The sequence below is a fragment of the Nesoenas mayeri genome, assembly GCF_963082525.1.
Source record: "Nesoenas mayeri genome assembly, chromosome: 23".
In the NCBI taxonomy this organism is placed as follows: Eukaryota; Metazoa; Chordata; class Aves; order Columbiformes; family Columbidae; genus Nesoenas; species Nesoenas mayeri.
Window position 1 is genome coordinate 4,925,799 of NC_137574.1, and position 17,808 is coordinate 4,943,606.

General features: G+C 44.0%; 1 protein-coding gene across 2 annotated transcripts in view; it reads left to right on the plus strand.

Annotated features, from left to right (window-relative positions):
* CEPT1 (choline/ethanolamine phosphotransferase 1) overlaps positions 1-17,808 on the plus strand; it is a 33,168-nt gene that overhangs the window by 9,340 nt on the left and 6,020 nt on the right. The window contains exon 5 of one of the 2 annotated variants that reach the window (XM_080358375.1): positions 6,289-6,373. In XM_080358375.1, the coding sequence (XP_080214501.1) occupies positions 6,289-6,373 (85 nt within the window). Of the gene's footprint in view, positions 1-6,288; positions 6,374-12,901; positions 12,987-17,808 lie in introns of both variants that reach the window. The other variant, XM_080358374.1, reaches the window with a different exon arrangement.

Below are 17,808 nucleotides of genomic sequence, written 5' to 3' on the forward strand. Positions count from 1 at the left end.
AATTGATTCTCACTGTTTGCTACTAGTTTTCTGCAGATTTCATCTCACCAATCATAAAACTGAAAAAAAAAGTCTATATTTTATCTATCCTTTCAGATTCCCTGGAGTGCGCAGGCTTAGCTGTTCTTACTGTGGAATAAGTGGAACTGGAGACAGTTGTTGGAAGGAGCCAAAAAAGTCTTAGTGCACAGGAGCTTTTTCCTGTCTGTGTGTCCCACATAGGAACTCTGTCAAAAATACACTGTGAAGGGTAGTGATGTCTTAGGAAATGTGACAGCATTTCTAGCTTGCCTTCCATTCCAAGGAAGCAGCAAAGAGCACGCAGTTGATTATCACTTATTGTATTTCTGTGATGAGATTATGTCCAAGATCTTGTATTTCATTACAGAGATAACTCAATAAGCAAACTGGAAAGGGCTCAGAGAAAAGCAGCTGACCGCTAAAGAGAAAGATTAATATTTTAAGCCTTACTCACAGCTCAAATTTAAATGTATAATCAATTTGGCTTGCTGAAAAATTCCATTGTCTTAAAAAATATATATAAATCAAATTAAGTGTGTGCTTGTGGAGCAGAATGTCTGATTCGTCTCCGCTGTCGCTGTACCAGCCGTGACAATTCACTGACCTGTACAGAAGGCACTTTGTGTCAGTCTGGCTGCAGAGCAGGAGTGTTCGCCCTGAGGGAGAAGGAAACAGCATCGCTTCTGCTAAATTCCTGCAGAACGTTGCAGGTGGAGTAGGAAAACTAGGAGTTTAATTGTGCCCAATTACTGAATCAATCAACTACGCTGGTTCTCTTTGTGCCCACTGACAGCTGTGGGGAGCTGCCCTGCGCTGCTCCAGGAATAATCAGTTGAGATGGTAAAGTCCTGTGATCTGTCTGCATCTTTAACTGATTATTTTAATTAGATCTTGGCAGCTGATGTGGACTTTAACCAACTCAAGTTGATTATTGAAAAGAGCTCAAAAAAATAGCTAGAGGTCAGTATTGCTTAAAAATTCCCGGGGAGGAAGCAGGAAGTATCTCAAAGCAAGTTGGGCTGGTTACGGTAAAAGTCACTATAGTAACATCAACAGTGCAGAGGCAGCAGGGAACAGCGTGAATAGAGCTGCAGGCACAAGTTTTGTTTAAAAACAAACACCCAATCTGAGAATGGGCTCATGAAAGTGCAGGAATATACAGAAGAAACTAAAAGGTGGTTCTGAATTGCAGGAAAAATTTGATATTGAAGCAGTCCAAATAATTACTTTGTTCTCTCGTTTTACAGCCCAGTAACTGGTTTATCTGGATTGTGGACTTGCTGGGCTGCAGTATAGAATGAGCTTTGTTTCAGGCTTAGTCTTGTCTGGGTGCAGCCGTGCCCTAACTGGGGCATCTCAGGTTTGGAAAAAGTGAGTTTTCTTCTGCATATCACAAAAATCAACCTGGCCAGCCCCAATGGGCTTCCACATGTCTGTGTGGAAGCAGATCTGTTATTTTAGGAACACGGTGCAGAAACCAGAGCATTGGAGAATGTGGTGCACAAACCCTGAAGGGAATCTGCCTGCCTTTAGCTGGAGCCCAATTGGAATTACTCGCTCCGACTCTTCCAAATCCAGACTTATTCCACTTGGATTCAATCCTGCACCTGCTCAAGGTTTTGCCTTCAGGAAGGATTTTGGGAGACAGCTGTGTTTCTGCAGGTTTGGTGCTGTATTCAGCCTCACAAGCTCAGTGCACAGACCATCTCAAGTCCAGGGTAGTTGAAGTGAAGCTGTTGGTGTCTGTCAGGGCTGAGCTGGGTTCTGCACTGCAATTTGAGTGTCTTCTTTAAGAGATACGACACAGCACTGCACAGGTAACGACCTTGTGTGCTTGGCCATGCCAGGCTGGGGGGAAAAGTGTTAAATCATATTTTAAAAATCCAGTGGGCATGTATCAGGGGTCTACTCAGAGACATGGGAGTACTGCACCATGGTCTCCAGCATTTCTCCTGTGAGTTATTGCATTATCTGGTTTATTCCAGCCTTTCCTAATTGAAGTTCAGGAAGTTTGCAATAGTAGATATTATAGCAGGGTGTGTATATACAGAAAGATAAAATATTTTGAGTGGGAAGGGACCTTCCCAGCTCCCCCAGTGCCCCCCCTGCCATGAGCAGGGACATCTGCACCAGCTCAGGTTGCTCAGAGCCCTGTCCAGCCTGGCCTGGGATGTCTCCAGGGATGGTTCAGCCACCACCTCTCTGGCCAACCTGGGCCAGGCTCTCACCACCCTCAGCACAAACAGTTTCTTCCTCATGTCTGGCCTGAATCACCCTCCTTTAGTTTAAAAGCATCACCCCTTGTCCTGTCACAACAGCCCCTGCTCAAAAGTCTGTCCCCATCTTTTTTATCGGCCCCTTTTTAGTACAGAAAGGCCACAATAAGGTCTCCCTGGTGCCTTCTCCAGGCTGAATATATGCATTTGTGTAAATATATATACACACAAGGAGATGGAAATTAGCTTCTAAGGATCACTCATAAAGCCATGGCAGTAAACACTGTGAGGAGGGATCAGTTTTTACCAGCTTTCCTAGAACTGAGAAGTTAAAAATGTTACTTCACTGTTTGAATAACAGTCCCTAGAGAAAGCAAAAGAATTCAGGCTGTCTAACAAAACACCCATTATTGAGGAATGCTGGAGAATTTGGGGGAACATTCTTGTTCAGTGACACTGTAGCAGTTGTACATGTGCAAGAGCCCACTTGACAGTGGCTTAGGAAGAGAAGAAGGTTAATTTGGTTAATCACCCGAGCCATCTTGCCAGTTCTACCCTCGAGGTATAAAGGAGAGGTTAGTAAATGACGCTGTATTTCAGAAGGCAGCTAAGCGAAGCCTTCCTCTTGAGCAGTTAGCAGAAAAGGAGTTAGTGTGCTGTCTTAGGTCGACAATTTACACCCAATATCAAAATCTAGAGGTGGAAGCCTTCCAAGTCAAAGTTTAGCACGTGGAATTGCTCTTGGGAACAGCTTCAGGATCACAGGACTGTGGTAGGAGATAAGGCAGTAATCTCTGTGATGACACGGCTTAGAAATTTCCATTTCATGAGTTTTTTTTCCCCAATACTTCTTAAAGAACTTTAACACCTCAGGTGTTTGCAGAGGAGAGTTTGAAGCTCAGCAGAATCTCTCTTGATGTCAGGGGGGAATTAGTTTCTCAGCACTTGCAAGGCGCGTGTGTTGAGGGATTGTCGTAGATGTTAAGTTTGCTCCTTTCAAGCTTCCTCCTCCTGCGGACTTCAGTACTCATTGCCTTCTGTCAGCATTTCTGTAGCTTGGTGTGTGTCATATAAATATGTATAAGTGCCTTGCTACAGCATTACTATGTACAGGTGAAATTGCTGAGGGCTGTCAGTGATGAGGGTTTTTTTTCCACATCATGATCCTCCTCCTGTCCCTCTCAAGTCTATTGAGGGTGTTTAAAACCAAGAACCAAGTGCTCACGTGCAGCCTTTACCATTGAAAAGTGTTCTTGCTGCTCTGTGAAACTGAGCTTCAACATAATAGCCACATGCTATTATGTTAGTATTCCTTGTTATCTGACACGTACAACTTCTAATATACGTTAGTGAGCAGCAGAAGGCAAAAAATTACATATCGTCTTCAGTGTATTAACACAAGCAAAGGAGAAAAGCTTCTAATTTTTGGTATTGCTTTTACCTCAACATGAATTTCCTGTAGCTGCAAACAGTTTGAATTCATGTGCTTGTTTCTTTCTCCTGTACAGTTTGCTTTATTCATGCTGTTCATATTTCATGAGAGTGAAAACGCTGGGTTGGAATGAGTTAAGACTAAAATCCATTATAACCTTTAAGCATTTAGATTTCTAGCATGTGACTTTAACCCTTTTTTCCCCTCCTCTCGTGTTGTGATGATGAACGTTCCTTTCTTGCTGCAGCAGTTCCCTTAAGAAAACAATCCTTTCGAATCCCGCTTGGATTCGTAGTTTGTTGCCCGGCCTGGGTAATCCTGCTTGCATGCTCGGTAGATACGGATAAACCAGATGGAAGAACCATCATTTCTCAGAGCAGAGCGCTGCTGTGCGGGCTGTTCAATAGTAGACGTATCCCCTTGAGTTTCTCAGCATCATCGCTTCTGTTTGCTGATGAGGCAGGAGCGTTTTCTTTGTCTATGTTTTGCTGCATTGGGCTGTTGGAAGGAATTCTTTGTGGTGGGGAGGAGGAGGATGGTACATAAACACCCCCAGTATTTTCATACAATATTCAAAAGCTGCACGAGATCAACTGTATCGATAGTGATTGACTTGATTTCAGAGCAGTGTCCGGTATAAATATGTTTCCTGTTCTTGTTGGTTTTTTCTTTTTCACTTTGAATTCAATCCTTTTAGTTCACTCATCTGGATAAGGAAAGAACCGACTGCAGCCGTCTCTGAACTCTGAAACTCGATTCCTTTTAAAGTCTAACACCTTGTTTAATCAAACACAACCTTTCAAGTATTGCTGATGGAATATGCTCAGTAAATTAGCACTGACAAGAGTATATTCTGGATGCATGACTAATCAATTTGTGTTAATTGGTTGAAGACTCTTCCCAGCTTGACAAGGAGAGCCCAGCAGAGCAGGCAGAATACAGAGTAAGACATATCACCCCCAAGAGCCGAGCAGAGTGAAGCACATGCCAAGGTTAAAGGACCTTTTTAAGCTTTCCTGGTTAATACTTAAAAAAAACGAATCCATGTTTGAGTTACAAATATCACTTAAAATAACATTGGCAAAATAAAAAGCAAGAAAAGGAAAAGAAGCTGCAGCTGTCCAAAAGTACCCGTTAGCTGTGTTTGCACAGCTCTCTTCCTGTATTGCCTAAAATAGCAAATGTCACCTTTTCTAATTACTTACCGTGTGATGCGCTGTGATAATTAAACCGAGACTGTTGATTAGACTGAGATTCACTGTGCCCTCTCACCAGGCGTGGGACTGCGCAGCGATACTGTATTTCTATCAGTGCCACCACTACTTTGGGTTTCTGATGTACCTTTTTAATCAATTGGCACGTTACTGGCTGGCACCCTGCAGGCTTCTGTTCCAGGCATGTTTGATAAGCACTGCAATAAACAGGGTCTCTGTTATGGCTGAATCTTTTATTGCTGAAATATATATTATATATATTTTCTTTTTAACTAGATGGTTTGATGTAATTTTAGTTTTATCACATTTTAAAATATTTTAGTTAGCTGTAAAGCTACATTTTGCCATCAGAATTGCGTGTGGTACTTGTGGCTCTGGCCACAGCATATTTTTTTTCATCTTTGTCAGGAATGAGAAACAAATACACACAGAGCAGAGCTCGGTTGCCACTGAATGGGGGTCCAGAGCTCACTTGGATTATTTCCTTGCATTATTTGCCAAGGAGCTGCGTGAACAGGAGGTGAAACTCACAGCCTCCCCTGAGAGGTGGCAAACTGAAGATGCAGTCTGAGCTTTTGCTCTACAAAAAATACAAAGAATTCACATATTCAGTGTCATTCAGAGATAGGAGTAGGGAGATGAGAGGTGCTGGGTTGGGTTTGATTGTGATTTCGTGAATTTTATTTGCTGTGACTCGGAGCAAAGAACTTAATTTTGTTTCCTCGTGCACACACCCATACAGAATCACAGAATGGACTGGGTTGGAAAAGACCTCAGAGATCATCAAGTCCAACCCTTGGTCCAACTCCAGTCTGTTTACTAGATCACGGCACTAAGTGCCATGTCCAATCTCAGTTTAAAAACCTCCATGGCCGGTGAGTCCAGCACCTCCCTGGGCAGCCGTTCCAATGCCTGACCACTCTCTCTGCACAGAATTGCTTTCTAATCTCCAGCCTAAACTTCCCCTGGCAGAGTTTAAGCCCATGGCCCCTTGTCCTATTGCTGATGCCTGGGAGAAGAGCCCAATCCCCACCTGGCTAGAACTGCCCTTCAGGTAGTTCTAGAGAGTGCTGAGCTCAGCTCTAAGCCTCCTCTTCTCCAGACTAAACAAGCCCAGCTCCCTCAGCCTCTCCCCATAGGTTTTGTTTTGAAGTGCTCCTGTAAATTGTAGAAGCTCTGAATGGATTTTTGAATGCGTAAAATACTATGTGTGTTACAATATTTTTGTTAATTCATTAATACTCTCATTAATCCCCTTCCTCTGAGCTACCCCTTTAAATTACCTCAGTACCACGCAGTAGTTGTCTGGATTTTGTTGTTTACACTGCTACTGAAGATCCATTTCAATGGTTCCACCCAAGTGCCCAGGAAAATGTTTTGAACTGTTTCTTTCCCTCGCGCGTAGATTTGATGTTACGGAGTCTGTGCTCTGTACGGTAGCGATGCAGCTCCTCACGGGAACTCTGGGGCCCTGGTTCTGGAACTACACGGTAAAACCAACATTAACGCTGCTGCCGATGGCACGGGCTGAGCAGAGACAGCACCTTTGTCATGCACATAATACTCCATATATGAAAAACATCTTCCGAATAATATTAATAGTATTAATACCATGTTTTACTTGAAAGCAAAAACCTGCCCATTAAACAGAGGGGAAAAAAAATATGCTTATAAACACTTCTTTTTATTTTGTTATAGTTGTGGCTTTACCTAAAAGCCAAGTGGGGTTGTGGAAGCAGCTTTGGAAGTGCAGCTGGACAATGATTTTGTTGGAACTGCTTTGGCAAGTTGTAGAAATCTTTGTTGCTGTTTAATTATCTTTCCACCAGAAAAAAGAATTGCTTGGCTAGTTCAGGGAGCTGGACACAGCGCAATAGCTTTAAGTCACCGGTTATGGGGTAAAAATGCCTGGTTTGAGTTTCATCTGTGTAGTCTCGTCGCTGAACTCTACTTGTTTCTTCATCTTTAAGTAACTTCATTTCCTGGTTGTCTTTATTTTCAAAATGCTTTTCCTTCTGTCTGTGCTAAATATATGTCTTTGCTCTGCTTTATATTTCTTTAGAAAGGACTTTCACTTCCTTATGTCAGCTCTTTTAATAGAGTGTGTACAGATGGGTTTTTTTCAACCCCTCCATAAATCGGTATCATTAAAAGTAAGTTGGGTTCCTTGATATTTCTTATAGTTGCTGGATTATTAACCAGGGGTTTCCCTTGACGTATTTGAGGATATAAGGACAGGTTTTGATTGCCTCCTGAAAACTGCATCAGATTTTACATAAAACTGACTTCTTTTTGTTGTTCACATAGCTCTTGTCAAACTCGCATTGATATGTGGGGATATCTGGAGCAGCCGCACTACCCCGGTGGGGGGTGCCTTGATGGGGCGGTTTCGGCTCCGCCCCCCGGGGCACGACTGCGCCCCCCAGTGCTTCAGCTCCGCCCCCCGAGAGATGCTCTGATCTTGCACCCAGTAGAAACAGTCCCTGAACACTAACCAACTCTCTTGGGCCCCTTTACCTTCAAGCAGTCTTGCCCATGGGATTTCCCCCAGCAATTGCCTGAAAACGCCAAAGTTTGCCCTGCTGAAATCCAGGGTTGCAATTCTGCTTGCTATCCTGCTCCTGCCACAGGAGATCCTGAACTCCACCATCTCATGGTCGCTGCAACCAAGGCAGCCCTCAACCTTTACCGCTTCAACCAGCCCCTCCTTGTCAGTGCGGATGAGGTCCAGCAGCGCACCTCTTCTAGTCGGCTCCTCCACCCTTTGCATCACAAAGCTCTCATCAAGGCACTGGAGGAACCTCCTGGGCTGTGGCTGCGGCCGAGTCGTCCTTCCAGCAAACATCAGGGAAGTTCAAATCCCCACCACAACCAGGGCCTGTGATTGTAAGGCTGCTCTCAGCTGTGTGTAGAGGCCTCATCAACTTCCTCACCCTGATCTGGTGGCCTAGAATAGACGCCCACAATAGTATGACCCTTGCCAGCCTGCCCCTTAACTTTCACCCATAGACTCTCAACTCGCTCCTCATCCGTGCCTGGACAATACTTAATGCATTGTAGTTGCTCTCTCACATAAAGAGCAACTCCACCAGCACTCCTGGCTGGCCTGTCTTTCCTGAAAAGGACACAGCCGCCCATGACCACATTCCAGCCATGTGTGCTGTCCCACCGTGTCTCCGGAACTGCCACTAGGTCATAATAGATTAAAGCGTTTTGAAATGCGTGCAGTACGATCCATTGCAGTCTCACTGCAAAAATACAAGAAAATGCTGCTTGCAGCTCTGCTGGCTTGTGGATTTGGGCAGACGGGGAGTGAGGGGCAAAATGTGCATTGCAAACCTCACAACTTTATCTGAATTAAAACACTTAAATATTCTTGTTTGCAGCCTTTAGTTCTCAAGGGAGCTGGGGCGGTGTTGTTGTTTGACTTAGTCCCTGTTTGCTGCCTTCAGTTCTGTTATTCTTTCCTAACATCAGTTTGCTGCGGAATCATTATTTTCAGGGTCATTTGGGGTGTTTTTCCCAGCCTTGCGATTCGATGTTCTGTCTTGGCATTTTTAGCTTGTTCAACTATTGAGGCTACGCTCTTTGTTGCTTTGTCTGCTCTTGTTCCTTGCTCTTTGCCTGGATGCTCCTGCTGATCTTCAACTCAATACGGGTCTTCTGTTTGTTTTCTAGAAGATGAAAAAGCCCCTGGTTTATTTGAAGAAGTAATCTTTGGAACTCCGCTTTGTGTTTGAGGAACTGCTACAATAACTTTCCATCCCTCTATTGTAGCGCGGGCAGGTCTTGGGGGAAACGGGTTCTTTCGTTTTCTTCATTCCATAGGAATTAGGGATCCGCCGCATATTGTGCGCTGTGTCTCTATATCATCCTAGCAACATAAACTGTTTGGGCAATGCTGACGTGGCTCAATTTGTCAGGAAACATCGGGCAAAAAAAAGTCAGGTTAGGGGAAGTGTGGCTGGAGCGATTGCTGAAAATATCCCACTTAAGAGGCTTTAACGAACCCCCTTGAACTGCAGAATTCACGCGGCTGGTTATTGCCATTTGGGCTTTTTGTAGCATTTACGTGAGTAAATAAATACAAACACAAGGAGAAAATAGAATCAGACTTTGAACTGGCTGGTTCTGTTCTTGCTTTGAAATATTTTTGCTTTTCCTAAATGTCTGCTTATGGCACCAGGTGGCTTGTTCTGTGCACTAATTAAATGGGGGACGTGCAGCACCCACTTTTGATTTCCCAATGTTGTGGGTGTTTTTTCCTTGTGGTACCTATTTTTTTGCACTGAAGCTAAAAATCCTTTCCTACTATTAGTCGATCAATGATCCGCTACTGCAGTTTGTGTTTGCTACAGTAATTCTCACAGGGAGAGACACTCCAATGTGCAATGAAAAAATAGTGTACTATTTCTGTAGCATTTAAGCAGGAATGTTTTCACCCTGCTTTGCAAATAATTTCCCTAGCTATATATATATTTTTCCTCAAAAGGCCAGTGTGGGTAGCACAGAAAGGCCTTTTAGTGGATCTCCATCCAAACCAAGCGAACGGCTTTCCCTGCAGTCGTGGTTCTGTCTTGTCACCTTATTCAATACCTTCCCAGTTCTACCAGAGTTTAAAACAATGGGGGAACTGAGGCAATTTATGGATCTTTTTATTACCAGCGTGTTTTATCTTGAAACGATTCATAAATACAAGTTAATCATTAAAGCAGGGGAATGAACGTCCTCTAGATCACCCGACCTGTTAACACTTTCCAGGTAGCGCCTTTGCTCAGTGTCTTTCATGACAAAACCATCGATTCTTTGTTTCCTAACTGCATTCTTTCACTTTTACTAGGTTATATTTTAAGGGCTGTTCAGGGCTTTGATGAACGCTGGTCACAGTCCACTTGTGCTGCATTTGGAAGCCTTAACACCCGGTATTTTCCTCCCTTCCCTCCCTTGTAAGTCGGGAGCTGCAGAGTCACTTTGACTCAGCAGAGTCTCATTCAGCTGCCAGAAGAGGCAGCTCAGCCCTTCGCCGCCCTCTCCTTGTGCTTACATCAGTCCAGAGGCCACACAGAAAGGATAAGGAAAGCTGATATGCTAGAAGTTGGGACAGGAGCCTCGCTTTTCTTCTCCTTTTTTTATTTAGGTCATTTTAGCCAAGGCAATTTCGCAATGCAGTCGACGGCGTCAGACCGTAGAGCTGGCACAAGGGAGACAGTGGGACTGAGAAGTTGTTTTTCAGCCGGAGGAAGAGTGGTTGGTGTTTAGAGAGACCGGGATGACTGCTCCTTTTAGCAGCGGTGTGGATTTAGTCCATGTCAATGCTGTAGTTGCACAGTCATTTTCAGTTCAAAGTACATGAACAGTGTGGCTCTTTTCCCTTTCACCCAGCTTCTCTTCCCGGTGCTGTCCCTTTGTGTTGAGCTTTGAGGAGCTGCATTCCTGTATTCTTAGATTTCGAAGTAGTGGCCATTTGACATTCTGAAAACAAACAAAAATCACTGGATAATTCCAGCATCAGGCATAACTTCACAGTTACAGAGCACGTCTTTTAAAACATCATCCAACAGTGATTTAATGAATGCAGGTGGCAAGAGGATCCCCTGTAGGTATTACAATGTGTTCCCAGTTCTTTTTCATCTTTGGTATTAAGAACTGACTCTTTAGGTGATAGTTCAGGTGTTTAGTTTCTGAGTTGGTCTGACGTCTTTACCTTCTGTGTTAACAAGCCCTGTAGTGTTATAAAACTTCTCTTTATGTAGAATTGAAGTTAAGGCTCCTATTTGTTCTGCAATAGAAGATTCTTATAATAAATCAGGGAGGAGTTTCTAACCAAATATACTTGCAGGTCATTACTGAACCTTTTCCAGCTGCCTGATGCCATTTTCATTGGAGTTGGGGAGGGCAGAACTACAGGCAACGGAGCAGAGGTTGGACTGTGGCTGTGTAAATAAGATGATCCAGGTGCTGCTTCCATGGGCTTGATTTGGCTCTTAGTTTTGTGTAAGAGTTTGTCTTTCAGAATACCGCATCTTTTTACAGTCTGATTTAGTTCTTTAATTATAGGACCTTCCTTAGTTTTGCATTAAGATCACTGCTGCCAAAAGAAACCTGGTTTACTGTCCAAGGAAAACCATAAACTTGAGTTACCTCCGCTGGTTCTTAGTCACAGTTTCTGTGAGCTTTCCCAGTTGCTTTATATTCTTTTAGATCACTGATAGAAGTGGTAAAATAGGCTCAAACACATTCCTCTTGAACCTGTGTGGCTTCCCAGAGCCGCTTCAGCCCTTCCTCGGCTGCTCACGCTGAAAACACATTTCTATGCTGACTCCGAAAGCGAGGAGGAAGCAATTTGCATTAAAAATCAGATGGTTTCTCTGTCTCTTTTCTTGCATGGCTGAGCATTTTTCTTTCTTCTTGCAAGGTGGTTCATTGGCTCCATTTATTTGTATAAGGACTGAAAATCTGGTTTTTTTAGGATATTCTTTCTTCTTTGTGGAAATTACCTTTTTTTTTTCCAAGCCAGTTTTCATTGCCTTATAGGATTGTTATTGAACAAATCACAGAATCCCAGAATGTCAGGGGTTGGAAGGGCCCTGGAAAGCTCATCCAGTGCAATCCCCCCATGGAGCAGGAACACCCAGATGAGGTTACACAGGAAGGTGTCCAGGCGGGTTGGAATGTCTGCAGAGAAGGAGACTCCACAACCCCCCTGGGCAGAAACAGTCCCTGAACACTAACCAACTCTCTTGGGCCCTTTTACCTTCACGCAGCCTTGCCCATGGGATTTCCCCCAGCAATTGCCTGAGAAGGCCAAAGTTTGCCCTGCTGAATTCCAGGGTTGCAATTCTGCTTGTTATCCTGCTCCTGCCACATGAGATCCTGAACTCCACCATCTCATGGTCACTGCAACCAAGGCAGCCCTCAACCTTTACCGCTTCAACCAGCCCCTCCTTGTCAGTGCGGATGAGGTCCAGCAGCGCACCTCTCCTAGTCGGCTCCTCCACCCTTTGCATCACAAAGTTCTCATCAAGGCACTGGAGGAACCTCCTGGGCTGTGGCTGCGGCCGAGTCGTCCTTCCAGCAAACATCAGGGAAGTTCAAATCCCCCACCACAACCAGGCAAAAATAAACCCCGAACCGTTATTCTCTGATACCTACCCAGTCAATAATATCAACAGCATTTCTGTAACCGCAAAGCAAGAGGAGGTTTTGAGTCTTTTAGTTAAAACTGTATTACTAGAGATAAGGAATATGCCCTAACTATTTCAAACTGTCTCAAAGGACTCTTTTTGCTCCTGTACCCCAGTATGCGATAATATTCTACAGCTTCATCTTAGACACATGCAAGTCCCTCCTTTTGATATTTCACTTGCATTTTCCTTTCCTTTTATTTCTGGAACTGATTCGTTTCACTGTTTCTCCCTCTTGCTCGCTCCGAGCCTTTTGCGTGCTCTTTAAAACACAGTCTTAAACTCAGTCTTATCGCTAAGCCTTTCCTTCTGGTGCTTCTATAAAACATCCTGGCTGCACTAGAACCAGGCGTGGTTTCTATTTTACTGCATGTCGAGCCAGAATTGGGTAATTTTAGCAGTGCAGCCGACTCTGCCGTTTGTATTTGCATGAACTCTTCAGGGATTCATTAAAATTTGCTCTTCAGACAGATTATTCCTGTTAAAAAAATAGGATGGGGATTAAAAAGATCTCTCCTGAATTTTTCTCATCTGAAACCGATTCTTTTTTTTGGTGAGCAAGGTTAAAACTGAATATTCGTTAAGAGTTCCAACAAAATGGGTTTTTATTGCACTGTGAAATAAAACAGAAAGCATCGCACACCACGGCCCTTCATTTTATTAAACTCAAATATATTTTTGCTTTTTAAATTCTCTCTCCATGTTGACACCCTTGTTTGCCTCCGTATTATGGAGTTGCGATAGTGTGCATGATAGAGCTGCTGAGCTTGCAAATAACTGCCTCGAAATTGCTTTGAATAATTTTGCTTTTCTTGGCTTTTTGTACCTAATCAGAATTGATGTGACTGAAGTACAAATCTTCATAATAATCATGCACTTACTGGCAGTGATTGGAGGACCACCTTTTTGGCAATCTCTGGTAATTTTATTCATGTTCTTATTTTAATCCTTTTTAATCATCTCTTAGACACCTGGAAGAACCACCTGCATAGAGCAGCACAGTTTAATTTGTGAAGAGATGGTCTCGCTTTTCCTCATCAATGGAAATATATATTCTCAAGTATAGGTTGCGTGGCAACAACTGCACGTTCTGGTTTTACCAGAGTTATTAAAACAAGGTTTTTATTTTGTATCTTATATTTGTGGGTAGAAAGCTCCCGAATTTTGAACAAACTTAAATTGGCACTGACTTTTTTTGAGAGATGGGCAAAACTGGAGTGAGTTCCATTTAACAATCTGGATCAGCAACACAAGAGGATTAAATTGGATTGAGAGGACAGGGGAAATTTTTGGAGAGCGGTTCACAGAATCCCAGAATGTCAGGGATTGGAAGGGCCCTGGAAAGCTCATCCAGTGCAATCCCCCCATGGAGCAGGAACACCCAGATGAGGTTACACAGGAAGGTGTCCGGGTGGGTTGGAATGTCTGCACAGAAGGAGACTCCACAACCCCCCTGGGCAGCCTGGGCCAGGCTCTGCCACCCTCACCCCAAACAAGTTTCTTCTCAGATTTAAGTGGAACCTTTTGTGTTCCAGTTTGCACCCATTGCCCCTCGTCCTACCGTTGGTTGTCACCAGAAGAGCCTGGCTCCATCCTCCTGACACTCCCCCTTTCCATATTGATCCCCATGAATGAGTCCCCCCTCAGTGTCCTCTTGTCCAGCTCCAGAGCCCCAGCTCCCTCAGCCTTTCCTCACACGGGAGATGCTCCACTCCCTTCAGCATCTTGGTTGCCCTGTGCTGGACTCTCTGCAGCAGTTCCCTGTCCTGCTGGAACTGAGGGGCCACAACTGGACACAAGATTCCAGGTGTGGTCTCCCCAGGGCAGAGCAGAGGGGCAGGAGAACCTCTCTGACCTACTGACCACCCCCTTCTAACCCATCCCAGGTACCATTGCCCTTCCTGGCCCCAAGGGTCCATTGCTGGCTCATGGTCATCCTGCTGTCCCCAGGACCCGCAGGTCCCTTTCCCCTACGCTGCTCTCTAATAGGTCATTCCCCAACTTATACTGGAACCTGGGGTTCTAATTGGCTTTAATGGGGCTGAGAACGATTATCTGTATAGAGAAAAAAATTATTGTGTGGGGGTTTTTTCCCCCTGTTTTAGGCAGTAAGCATCCTAATTGAGAAAGCTGTCGTGGACTGGCTGCATATCCTGATATGCATATATAAAATAATAATAATACTAATAAATTAGGCGTGCCAGGTGGTGTCAGCTGGCAGTTTATGGACTGTCATTAAGTTGATTTTATGTTTTTGTTACCGAAGCCACGTTGAGCTGTTGAAATTGCATTGCTCAGAGAAAAGCATATGTGCATCCATCAATAGAATAGGTTTCTGGACATCATCTCTAAAGCGTTGATTTCCTGAAGGTTTTGTATGTGTGTGTTTACTTGCTAAATGCAATTCTGAAGGTGGGTAAAGGAATCTTGATTTGCACTAAAACCAAGAGATAGTCAAAAATTCCTGGAATGTGCCACCCCAAATTGACGAAATTCTAATCTGCTTCATATAACTAGAGAAATGAGCTCTAACATTAAAAAGAATGCCTAGAAAAAGGAGCTAACTTTGGCTACCTCAGTGTTGCTACGTGTGCTTTCAGGTTTAAAAACCCCAACTTCCCAATTAATTGTATCAACTGCAAAGTAAATACCATCTGGAGAGAATGAGCGTGGATACAACTAATTCCAAAAATAAAATAAAGATGAGATAAGCCAGTTTATTGGTGCCAAACTTTTCCAGAGAGGTTGATGTGGCCGACGTCCCCGCGTGGTGATTATCCTACATTATAAATAGAGATTTCACAACTCACGTTCTTGGCTTCCTTGTTGAGTTTTGAAAAAAGGAGGAAAAAACATTGGCAATGGGAAATTTTCCTTTTTCCTTCAACTTGGGAGATTTTGTTTAGAGGGAAATGTTATTTACTGCATGCAGAGCAAAATAGAGCACAAAATGGATCACAAAATATATCCTACAACTCCTCCTTACCTTTCCCAATCCTGTAATGTTACAACATTGTGACAGCAAAATTGGTGGTTTGCTATTTGTGATTTGTTTCAATCTTGGCGGGGAGGGGGGGGAATAATGGGATAAAATGCAGTTGTGTACTCAAACATTCCACTTTCTTATGCTACCATGTGAAAAGCAAAACCAATCTGGATAGTCGAAATGCAGAACTGTGTATTTTGGCAATTATTACTTTCTTTTTTCCCATGAAACGCCCTGTACCTGTGCTGGCTCCCTTCTCTCTGTCAGTGTTGATTCTCTTTAAAATGCATTAAAATGCCATTTGCGAGGCCCCTGCAGCTCGGTCATTCATGTGGATGGTGAGTACGACTGCAGCTGTGACCCTTGGTTGGAAAACACACTGATTATCTAGAGGGTTTTTGCAGTTGGAAGTGCGAGAATCACTGCAATCGCTCGAGTCTTATTCCGCGACGTAACCTTTAAAAGCACGAACACTTGATGAATATGAAGCGAACTTGCTTTTGGCTCGCTCTGGGTTTGTTATTTCCCTTGCAGATGTGACTGAGGCGTAGATCTGTACAGCTGGATCCAGCCGGGTGAGAAGTACAACCAGGATACTACAAGTTGCCCAGCTGGCTGTGGGAGTTGGGAATAGGAGCAGCCAAGAAGAGTTTGTGTCCTTGCTGTTCTCTCATGGATATGTAGGCTCTTATACACTTCACTGCTGCTTCCCTGAGCCCTTTGCTGTGCTCTTTTTCCTAATTACATATATATATATATATTTTAATCCCAATTCAGGCTGCACAAAACTCTTCACGGTGTCTAGTCTGGATGCGTGACATTAATTTTCTATCAAATTCTTCTGGACTTGCTTTACCCAGGCTCTAGCAAGCAGTTGTTAGTCCATTCTTGTTTTTATTAACATGTGGGGTTTTTTTCCCAGGCAAAATTTGGAATGCTCCCTTTCTGAGGGTGTATCTGTATTCAGCAGCTTTTTGTGCAGTGTAACCTTCATCTTCATTTACCTGCAAAACGTTGGCCTTGTGATACGCTGCATTATTGATCACAGAATCCCAGAATGTCAGGGGTTGGAAGAGCCCTGGAAAGCTCATCCAGTGCAATCCCCCCATGGAGCAGGAACACCCAGATGAGGTTACACAGGAAGGTGTCCAGGCGGGTTGGAATGTCTGCAGAGAAGGAGACTCCACAACCCCCCTGGGCAGCCTGGGCCAGGCTCTGCCACCCTCACCCCCAACAAGTTTCTTCTCCAATTTAAGTGGAACCTCCTGTGTTCCAGTTTGCACCCATTGCCCCTCGTCCTACTGTTGGTTGTCGCTGAGAAGAGCCTGGCTCCATCCTCCGGACACTCACCCTTTATATATCTGTAAACATTAATAATGTCAGTTCAGCTGTGAGGATGCTGTGGGAGACTGTCAATGCCTCACTCAAGTCAAAGTAGACCACGTCCACCACTCTGCCATCATCCATCCATCTTGTTATGTCCTCATAAAAGTCAATGAGGTTGGTCAAGCACGACTTCCCCTTGGTGAAGCCGTGTTGACTGCCCCTAATGACCCTCTTATCCCTGATATGCCTTGAGATGGCGCCAAGGAGAAGTCGTTCCATCAGTTTCCCGGGGATGGAGGTGAGGCTGACCAGTCTATAGTTACCCAGGTCCTCCTTCTTGCCCTTTTTGAAGACTGGAGTGACATTTGCTTTCCTCCAGTCCTCAGGCACCTCTCCCATTTCCCAAGACTTGGCAAAGATGATGGAGAGCGGTCCAGCAATGACCTCAGCCAGCTCCCTCAGCACCCGTGGGTGCATCCCATCCAGACCCATGGATTTATGGATGTCCAAATTGCCTGACTGCTGATGCAGCCTTGCAAAGTTCTTCACACATCTGACTTAAGGTGAAACCGCCACAGCAAGGTCAGAATAATTGTCCAGACTGTAGCGATACATGTAATACCAGACAAGATACTTGCCTGGTAGCATCCTCTTATTTAAAAAGCCATTTTGTAGGAAGATTTTGGAGTATAATTCCTCCTACTCAGATATTTTTTGTCCTTTTTCCTCCATGCCTTTTGCCTTTGGTGCTTCCAGCTTTTGGCCTCGCTGCTTCCATTTTGTATGCAGAGCAATTTAGCAGATGTTGCTTTTTTATATCTCTCCTTAGACATTCCTCTGCCAAATTTCCACATGGAGCTTTGTTTCCCATTATTTCTACCAGATAAGTGCAGTCACTGCTGCAGCTAGCAGTGGAAGCAAAAAGCAAAGTGTTAATAAAGCAAAACTGGCCAAACTGGATGTTATAGCAGCGCGGTCTCAGCCTTCTGCCTTTCCTGAGCATCATTCTCAGATGCTTTAGTAGCAGTTTAGAGTTCATAGGGTGTTTTTCCCAGCAAAATCCCCTTCTCCTTGGGCAATGTCAAGCTCAGCGTCGTGGGACTCCTGTATGAAGCTTGCCATTGTTTTCTTCTTCTTGTAGAAGAGCAAATTTCACCCCATTTTGTAAATATCAAAGTATCATTAGTGAAGCAGAGGGCAGCAAAGGGACCTTCCTTTGTGAGACTTAGAAGACCTGTGGCTCATAACATTAATGAATTATTACAGTTAACTCCAGTCTGTGGTGATATATGCTTTTTGTTTACTTCTTATTCTTCCTTTACTGTCTTTCAGAAAATGGTTTTTGATTGAACAGTGCAGCATGAGCAAGGGAGAAATAGGTTTGAGTGTCATGAAATGATGCCAGGTGGCCAGAAACCGCAATTCGTAG